This window comes from Bicyclus anynana, chromosome 4 (assembly GCF_947172395.1).
Source record: "Bicyclus anynana chromosome 4, ilBicAnyn1.1, whole genome shotgun sequence".
Lineage (NCBI taxonomy): Eukaryota > Metazoa > Arthropoda > Insecta > Lepidoptera > Nymphalidae > Bicyclus > Bicyclus anynana.
In genome coordinates, this window is record NC_069086.1 from 8,072,997 (window position 1) to 8,083,468 (window position 10,472).

The following is a 10,472-nucleotide window of genomic DNA, read 5'->3' on the forward strand; positions in this document are numbered from 1 at the left end:
ATGTTACTAATTTATAATCTGTGTTCGTGACCATTCCGTGATCGTGACGTAAAACATCATTGACAATGACATACACAATTCACAAACATCGTTGGATTTTGAATTTAAAAATGTTGTAAAACTAGTTTTGTTGGTTTTTAGTGGCTTTAGTTTGTTGATTTCATTATTCAACGCTACGGCTAAATGCATTTTCTACGTCCCGATAAATAATGGAAGTAAATAATCGTTTTCATAAATGTAGACTCTGTTTAAAAATAGGTGATTTCTGTTCAATTTTCGAAAAAGATGACACAACAAAGTTGTCTGAAATGGTTATGTCGTTTGCGAATGTTCAAGTAAGTTTATTGTTGTTTGGATAACAAATTCAACATACGATATGTTTTAATGGTAATTATCAGCTTAATAGTTATAATATTGAAGTTTGTAACCATATTACAGATTCACGAAAATGACGGTCTTTCGGACCGTGTATGCACTTCTTGTATTGAAAACCTAAGTACAGCTTATCTGTTCAAGCTACAATGTGAAAGAATTGATAGTCTTTTGAGAAAATTTCCTGGTAAGTGAATATTAATTAAGCACAAATAACAAACACAGTTAGGGAAAATGCAGAGATACAAGCCCACATATATAAATATAAAAATACTTAAACAATACAAGCATCACTATTTAGATATATATAATGTACTAGCGGATCAGGTCAAGCTTCACATTGACTTTGCACTTACTGCTTCCCTAAGCCTACCCTAAAACCTACCCTAGCCCTAAGCAAGTTGGATCAAACTGCACAGTATCCAAATGTGTTTAAAATTGGCTCAGTACTTTAGGGAGTTCCTCCAAGGACAAACAATGTGATACACAATTTTTGTATAATAAGATAAATTCACCCAGACACAGGAAAACTGCCATGCTCATTCTACAAGAATTTTCCAATTGTGGGAATCAAACCCAGGATGCAGAAAGCAGGGTCACTACCCACTGCACTACATAGCCTAAGAATAGATAGCATAATTTATTGATCGAAGTTTAATGATTCTGTTAATGAATTTCTAAGTTCTTATAGTTGGTATTATGGTTTTTTTGTTCTAGAAAATGTGTACTTTAATCTGGTGTATAAATATGTTAGTGTTGTGTAAGAAAAGTTTGATTAATTTTGAAAAAGTTTATAAGTTTATAGTGGATAAGAATATTCTGTTTTGCAACCCCTTCTCTAATTATTGCAAAAGCTCCATCAAATGAAATTCATATTATTTATTATTATATTGTTATATTATATTTATTTATTTTATTATATTCATTTATTATATTATTAGAAAAAACAGGTTATTTGTCAAATTTATTAAATAATAATAATTTTTTATGATTTTCTTTTCCAGACATACAAATTGATAAACCAGATGTCAATCAAGATTATAATGACCTTTACAATCAGGAATTCCACATGCATACTGAGTATATAAAAGAAGAGAACGATGACAATTTAGTTAAAGCTGGCCAAGTAGAGAGAGTAGCGGCTCCACTGAGCCCCTGCTTTGAAACTAGCGATGAGACTGATAGCGATATAGACTCAATTAAATGTGTATATTGTAACCAATCATATAGTAATTATGGAGCACACACTTGCCATGTCACTTGCACAATTGAGCATAACGAGCTTCAACGGTCGAGTAGCAACGAGACACTCGTAGCTACAGACTATACACCCACAAAAGCATCCAAGCCTCTATCACCGATCCCAGACATTCCAGAATATGTTAGCGTTTCCTGTGTTCTATGTGATCAAATGTATGACAGATATGATGATTATGTGACACATCTTAATAAATGCACGACTAATGTGAAACTTCATCATTTTGTGTGTCCAGTCTGTCATGAAATGTTCACTGACAAGTTTTCATATTTAGAACATTTAAAGATACTCCATTTTAAAATGCATGATGAAACATTTAGTGACGCAGGCACTGATTGTGTAGATTTTGCCCCCATGATTGTTAAAACTAGGAAGCCGAAAGCGGTAAGACGGCAGATAGGTTGGTCAATTGAAGACATTTATCAAGAGATTGAATGTCAGAAAATTGAACCGCAACCGACTGCTGCGTCAAGCCCGTTAAAAAATTTCTTCTCGAAATTGGGAACAGAGTGAGTTGCACATGCTATTTTGGCATGCCTGGGACCTGCATCAGCGCTTTGCAAGAACACTAACAAGCTGCTTAAGTAAATATCATAATACACTTCTTATTATTTCTTATTATCAATTATGGGATATCAATATTAATTTTCTTTCATGGGACCTTCCTTTCATTTCTTTTCTCATTCAAATATAATAAAATATTTTGTACATACATAAAATATTTCTTCACACATATTATTTCAGTAGTAAGTAAACAAATAATATCTAAGTATTTATAATGCCTATCTTAAAATATGCGATTACGATTAATGTTGCATTCATTGGGATAAAAAATCTTAAATACTTGTTCCACAGAATAATGAAAAATATTCTGTGTGAGGTATTGCTTTTTCACATATGAGTAAATTATTGTAGACTATTTTTTTATTTTTAATAATAATTGCAATATTCTACATAATTTGTAGGTACCTAAATGAATTTATTAAATTTTATTTCATGGTGCTTTTTATTAATTAAAATAATACATACTCAAAATTTAAAGGTCCTCCAGTAGACAAAGTACCCCCAAGAAGGTGAGTTTTCGGAAATTCATTGAAAATGGCAAAGCTAAGACATCAGTGTACCTGCCATTCAAGAAATACATACAAAACTACAAACTGAAGAAGAAGGCCAACAACTACAGTCCAATAAATACAAAGACTCAAGTTATAAGCAGAATACAAGCCACATATCCAGAGGAAATTTCTGGTATGTATTACATCCATTATTATTTTTATTTATTTATTATCTTAACTTAAACACTATACAGGATGCTGGAGTATTTTCCATATCTCTAGGGTTATATTCTTTAACAAAAATTAATTCAAAAGGTACAAGGAACTTGTGTTCTAAAATGAGTAAAAAATATTTCTTTTGTAAACAGATCTTAAAATGTGTCCCTATACGACGAATCCTTATAATAATGGCATTATATTTCAAAATACAACATTGTCAATGTTATCTAAAGGCGTGTGTTACATGGATAGTTGGTATTACTTGAATTACTTTTTATGAAAACATAATTCTTTTTTTTTAGAGTTAATAAAACATTAGATATGCAGTTTGGTTCCTATAAATGGTCTCGTTAATACCTTGAAGTTATGGGGAATACTCCCAAGCATCCTGTATAATAGGGTAGTTGTCATTTATTTTATTTTATATAATATACCTATTAACTATATGCTAATAAAAGAGCAATTTTGTAAAAGTTTATCTGATTATTGAGATTTTGATTATATTTTTTGATGGCCTCCCAGGATTTGTACCATAGACATCATTGTCTGTAGGTCAACCAGTTAATCACCGGACAATTGAGGCACGTGACCTATGGTAACCTGTGGACTTGCATGTAGAGTTGATTTAATTTATTAAATGTAACATTTACAGACAGCGACTATGCTTCACCAAGTGGTACCTCAGAGGACTCGTGGAAAATGAAACAGAATCTGATATGTGCCTGTGACAAGAAAGTTTTCATGCTCTCTGAGCACATTCATGTAAGATTAGGACTCATAAGTATTTATTTTTAAACAAACAGACGCCTCGCGGTTTTTTGTCCGCGTAGTTCTCGTTCCCGCGGGAACACAGGGATAAAACATAGTCTATGACACTATCAAAAAACGTGGCTTTCTATTGGTAAAAGAATTTTCAAAATCTGCTCAGTATGTCCAGAGATTACCTCCTAAAATCTCACATACTTGCTTTCTAATATTAGTATTGATTAACATTTATATTAGTTGATTCTGGCATATGTTCCTGGATTTCCAGGATAATTCAGAATCCATAGAACATCAGTGAAGTACATTAGCTATCAAATTAATTCTAGAGTAACATGAACTCTTGAAGAGACTCCTAACACATTTGTTTACAAATATCCTTTATTGTAATAGGAATGGGATAAATTATTTTTTTTTTAAAGAATTTTTGCCACATCTTTTATTTTAGACATGACCAATATTCCCTTTCCTCTCCGACTAGTCAGGAAAGACTGGTGGAGTGGGTACGTCAATAGACCAACGGGACGGGGATCGAACTAACACCCCTCGGTGATGATTCCGACCGCTCATACCGTTGAGCTATTGAATATTGGTGGGATATACAGATATACTCATAATCATTATTTTTAAGAGAATATTTGCCATATTTTTTTCTAATATGTCAAATATTCCCATTCTTCTCTAACTCGTCGGGAAAGACTGTGCTAGGAGTGGGTACGACTAACGGGGCGAGGATCGAACCACCACCCCTCGGTGATGAGTCCAGCCGCTCTTACCGTTGAGCTATTGAGGCTAATTATGTGAAACTGTTGTGCGGGATATGTACAACTTTCATATTTATAATATTAGTGGGATATACAGATAATAGATAATATACTCATAATAATTTGCGGCCGTTTTCAATAACCTATCTATCCGCCATTTCTCTTACTAAAGTTAAGAAAATGTATCTTTCTGTTCTTCTCTGCTTTTCAATAACCTACTGACAGATAGTTTGACTATGTAAAGATAGTTGGACTGTTACTGTCAAAAAATTTTAAAATTCAAAATTCAAAATTCATTTATTTCAAGTAGGCTCAGTTTACAAGCACTTTTGACACGTCAGTTGACTATTTGTAAAGATTCTACCACCGGTTCGGAAGGCAGGTTCTGCTGAGAAGATACCGGCAAGAAACTCAACAGTTGCTCTTTTGAAAAAAGTCATACAGTATTACAATTTACATTTGATAACAATTAAATTACAATTTCTTATAGTTTTATTTCCTGTGTGAAGGTGGAAGCTGATCCAATGGCCTCCAAGCACCTTTGTCGTTAAGGAACTCATCAATAGTGTAGTAACCTCGACTAAGTAAATGTTTTTTAACACATTGCTTAAAGTTGTGCATTGGCAAGTCCATCACAGTCTTGGGGATCTTGTTATAGAAGAGTACACCCAAACCCACAAAAGATTTTTTAACTCTTTGGAGACGATATGCAGAAATAACTAACTTATGCCCGTGTCTAACTTATGCCTGTTAATCGAGGATAGCTATCTAAAAATTATAATCCGTAATCTTGGGTAGATAGATAGATATACTTTATTTGCACACCACAAAGACAAATACAAGTGAAATAAAAACAAATTATGAAGAGATCAGCATACAAAAGGCGGCCTTATCGCTAAGTAGCTATTTCTTCCAGGCAACCTTCGGTTTAGGAAAACTTAAGAACATCAGCAGGTGGCGTAAAACAAAAATAACCATAGTATTAGTAATACACATACATACAAATAATTTACATCCTAATACATAAAAAACATAACACAAATACCTACAATAATGAATAAAATACATATCAAAATATACTAATAAATATATTATATTGAAGAGAAATAATAGATACAGATCGTCTTTACTGCACCAGATAATGAGTCTTTACGGCATTTTTAAAAATGTCCAGTGTCTTTGATTGCCGTATGTTCAAAGGGAGAGCATTCCATAACTTAACGGCTTGCACAACGAAAGAATGTTTATAAAATTTCGTGTTATGCACGGGTAAACATTGAGTTAGTAATCGACACTGTCTCAGTTCAGAATTCAGACTGCCCTCCCTGAAATGGTCCCTGTGGGTCATTGAAAACGGACGTAAGTTGGTATAATTTTATAGGACCGGGATAGAATAGTGGCAATGATCAACGAGTTGGGCGGAGTGGTTGCGGAGAACACGAAAATGGAAATGTTGGCGACACACTTTGTGTCTGTGTTGCCGAGCGACACCTTCTCCGGCATGATGGTGTGTGCGCTGGCGACCGGCAAGTGGCTGCTGCACATCAGCTTTGTGTACGACAGCTTTCGATGCAAGAAGTTCCTACAGGTATGTATTTAATCATCAGATATGCAGATTAATCATCATCATCATCATTAACAGCCTCAGACCAATTATTGTATAGGACCAGCCTTGCTAGACGTTACTTTTCTGTCAAAGTACAACGATCTAATCTAATATATAAAAATAAGTCGGGTTTTCCTTCCTGACGCTATAACTCCAGAACGCACAAACCGATTTCCACGATTTTGCATTCGTTGGAAAGGTCTCGGGCTCCGTGAGGTTTATAGCAAAAAAAAATCAGGAAAAGGTAGGGGTAGGGTAGGTTAGGGGTAGGGTAGGGGTAGTTGAAAGTGTACATCGAGTTTCACGCGGACGAAGTCGCGGGTGTCCGCTAGTGCGATCATAAAAACTGTCTCTATAGAATCGATGTTAAAAAGTTGTAATCGTGTTCGTCGGTTAAAGAGCTCCGTAAAAATACCTTTTTGTGTAATTGAGTTGTGTAAAATACGGCCAAAAACCTCTAGTTTGGTAAAAGATATATACGAAGTCTAAGCTCGTTTTTTTTCAGAAAATGAAAGACAGTTTTGTTCGTGACTATGAGTGCGATACAGGTCCTTCTATAATTGGTCTGAGTTAACAGCCGATGGACGTCCACTGCTGGACATAGGTCTCTTGCATGGACTTCCAAACAAAACGGTCTCGAGCCGCCAGCATCCAGCGGCTCCCTGCAACCCGCTTGATGTCCTCGGTCCACCTGGTGGGGGGTCGACCAACACTGCGCTTTCCGGTGCGTGGTCGCCATTCCAGCACCTTGGGACCCCAACGTCCATCGGCTCTTTGAACTATGTGGCCTGCCCATTGCCACTTCAGCTTCGCGACTCGCTGAGCTATATCAATAACTATATGCAGCTTAGACTAACGATATTTTATACTATTAGATATGGCACTAGCCACTCGCCATGAATTACAATTACATATAATGATGAGTCGTGATAGCCCAGTGGATATGACCTCTGCCTCCGATTCCGGAGAGTGTGGGTTCGAATCCGAGGGCATGCACCTCCAACTTTTTAGTTGTGTGCACACACACACTCTCGATCGCACGCACTCTCGAACGCGAGCGCTTACAACACGACCAATCGCCTAAATCAAAATATTGCTATTTCTTTCGAGGGGACAAAAGAGCCTCTGAGTAATATAATCTCAATTTTAAGGAAAACATGTACGAATGGATGAGGAACCCCAAAATAGTGGAGATCGACAACACGAGTGTAGAGGTGACGAAGGCGGCCGTGTACTGGCACATGCAGCTGCACGAGCAAGGCGCCAAGTATCCCTTCGAAGGGAAACAGATCGTGTTGATTATGAAGAAGAAATACAGGCAGTACTACCAAATGATTTTCAAGACGCTCAAAGCGAAGCCTGTTACATATGACCCCAGGTAACGCAGTATTTTTTTTCATCTGGCAATATTTAAATAAATATACCTAGTGTGTAATAAATTGTTTCGGTATAGGCTGTCATTTTGACGGCCTCCGTGGCGCGGTGGAATTACAAGACGCAGGTTCAATTTGCGGTTCGCACACGACGTCTCTGCCTATTTCCCACGCCACTCGTGCAGTGTGTGTCTGCAATATACTGCCTTACCTACTCGTAGTTTAAAGGTCACGATACCATTGTAAAACCAACATGTTTATTTTTGGAGTCTACTCCATATGAATCGATTTTTCATATATAGCCACCGGTATGAAAAAAATGTGGGCAGTAAAATTCAATGAACGAATTACAGCGTTACGTTTTTTGTGCGCAACCTATTCGGCGCACCTTTCACCGTGCGCTGCCGCCAACAGTGTAAACATCCGTGCGGGCGCGCACGCCGCAGCCTGGTGCTTCTCGGTTGCGCACCTTTCACTTTTCAGGCGTTAGTATTGAAACGTACATAGTGCTATGCTGCGGGGCAACATACACCTACTAAGACACCTATTTAGTCGATCAAAAAGTAAAAGTCAAAAATCATTTATTTCAAATGGGCTTAGTTTACAAGCTCTTTCGAAACGTCAGGTAATAATATAAAACTTAAGATAATGGTGATAATAATTATTCGAAAACTTAATATTAAGTTACGAGGGTTCCATACGCGCCTTGGTCCGAGAAGAGCCTACAACAAAGCCAGGTTTATCCTTTTTTAGTTTATCACCATTTAACAATAGGTATATAAGTAGCCTGTCATGTAATACATTTTATTTCCAAGCAATTTTGTTGTTTATATATATACGCTAATAAGCTTACGATCTGAAAGAGTAAACTGCATTCGTGAGTGGGAGATAACAAACTTTTTTTTTTATCAAATAAATATTTCTTATTATTTTTTTTTCTTAGAACTCCCGGAAGCTGCTGTTCCGCAGACTACTGTTTCGTTGACATGAAGATAATAGAGAGAGTGAAGCTGAGGTTCTTCTTCCACCACAATGTGCCAGTGTTCCCCTACCAATACATATTAGTGTATCTGCTCAAACGAGGACATGTTGAAGACGAACACAAATATTTGCTACAAGACTGTACTAAAGTTAATGATAAGAATTTTTTCTTAAATAACACTTATTAAATTAAATTTATTGTTACACAGATTTGTGTGTATGTGATTGTATATTCTTTGTGATGAGATGTCGTTGTTTATTTTTAAAGGTAGAAAGCTAAAATACAAAAGTTAATTTTATATCAATTAAGACATGTCTGTCAGGTTCAAGACTGTTTAATATTAATTATTAACTTTATAAACGACAAAAGTTAGGGAATAACCCAGCTGATACCACAGAATGAGTGTTAATCGTTATGTGCCATATGTACGAATATTGCAGATTTCATTTTTTAGGGTTCCGTATCCTAAGCGTAAAACGGGACCCTATAGGTATTTAAGTTGCCGCTATAACAACAAACACTAAAAAATAGAATTTAAAAAAATATGAGGCTCCCATACAACAAACTTTATTTTTACCATGTATATAGATAACTAGCTGACGCCGCGCGGTTTCACCTGCGTGATTTCCGTTCTTGTATAAATACGGGTATAATATATAGCCTATACCCTTCCTCGATAAATGGGCTATCTAACATTGAAAGTATTTTTCAAAATATTAGTATAGATGGTAAGGAACGGCGGCATTCCGACTCGAACTTGGCCGGTTTTTTTAACTACATCACCACACTGAATTGCAATCACTTACTAAAAAAATCTGGTTAGAAAATATTAAATCATTTAAAAAAAATATTAGACTTTATTAAGTAAATACCTACATATTAGATTTAATTAGTAATTTTAACATTTTTATGATGAATTTTTAATGTTAATAAAAATTGGGCTTGTAAGGGATTATTATAATAAATATATTCTAAATCAAATACATATATTTACAATAAAAATTGAATATACAATTATTACATAGTTTTATTTATTTAAAATTAATAACGTTCTCTCGGTGTCGTCACTGTTCGAGTACTAAGACGCGACTGTTTAGTATTCTGAACCTCTTGTAGCCTGTTTCTATTTTTTAACTGTAACAAATATTCAATAGATATTGAATTGATAAATAGATAAAGATTCAGGGGTTCGAAGAATCTCTGAAGAAGAGAAGGTTGGTCTCGTGTCTATTACAGAGACATACATACCTAATTAATTCTATTCAGGTAGGTATAATCTACTAACCCTTAATATGAAATATGTTATGATGACACACGGGTAAATACACAAGTAAAGAAGGAATCTATTGCATTGTATGTGTTACGCTCAAAGATCGAAAACGCTCAGTGAGCGGAAAAATAACTCACAACGCGTTGTGGTCACAGTAAAACATCCACATGGCGAAATTCGTATTATGGCTCTAATGAAAACGCGCACGACGCCTTGTGGCAATCACAGACACCAAATTATTCTACATTGCCACAACGCGTTGAGATCGAATAGCATGTCAGTCACGACGCCAATTTCGCTATTTGGTCTTTCTCTGATGGCCACAACGCGTCGTGCGTGTTTTCATTAGAGCCATAACACGGATTTAGCCATGTGGATATTTTACTGTAACCGTAACGAGTTGTGAGCTATTTTTCCGTAGCGTAACATATGCACCAAACTTCGTGTCCGCCCTGAACACTAGGCGTATGATGGCTGCGCAGTATATGAAAATACTTATATATCTGTGTTAGGTCGGCCGCATACACTCGTTTTCCTAAGGATGCATTTACACGAGCACTAACTGCTACCGACGACTGCAGTCGCCGACGTCTCGGCGGCAGTCGACGGTGGTCACCAACCGTTGACAGTTGACTACCGTCGAATGCCGCTGACTGCAGTCGTCGGTAGCACTGCTGCCGTTGGTAACGTGCTGCTCGTGTAAATGAACCCTAATGCGTAATTTAAATTTGGAATTCCGTGAGACTATTGCAGACTTTACGTTTTTCTTTATTCGGATTGTATATTTGTTGCAAGGGCTCGCATTCGTATC

General features: G+C 36.2%; 1 protein-coding gene across 1 annotated transcript; it reads left to right on the forward strand.

Annotated features, from left to right (window-relative positions):
* Positions 1-65: 65 nt before the first annotated feature.
* On the forward strand, positions 66-9,408 carry LOC112045665 (uncharacterized). Its single transcript, XM_052881355.1, has 8 exons — positions 66-335; positions 439-559; positions 1,377-2,139; positions 2,673-2,878; positions 3,557-3,666; positions 5,812-6,018; positions 7,188-7,414; positions 8,353-9,408. Exons 1-8 carry the CDS (start codon positions 210-212, stop codon positions 8,576-8,578), a joined length of 1,986 nt encoding a protein of 661 aa, XP_052737315.1. The 5' UTR covers positions 66-209; the 3' UTR covers positions 8,579-9,408.
* The last annotated feature ends 1,064 nt before the right edge of the window (positions 9,409-10,472 follow it).

Excerpts from the sequence above, each read along its gene's own strand:
- LOC112045665 (XM_052881355.1), top strand. The coding sequence starts at position 210 with ATGGAAGTAAATAATCGTTTTCATAAATGTAGACTCTGTTTAAAAATA. Across the intron at positions 2,879-3,556 it reads ATATCCAGAGGAAATTTCTG|ACAGCGACTATGCTTCACCA; the intron begins GTATGTATTACA and ends TAACATTTACAG. Across the intron at positions 7,415-8,352 it reads CCTGTTACATATGACCCCAG|AACTCCCGGAAGCTGCTGTT; the intron begins GTAACGCAGTAT and ends TTTTTTTCTTAG.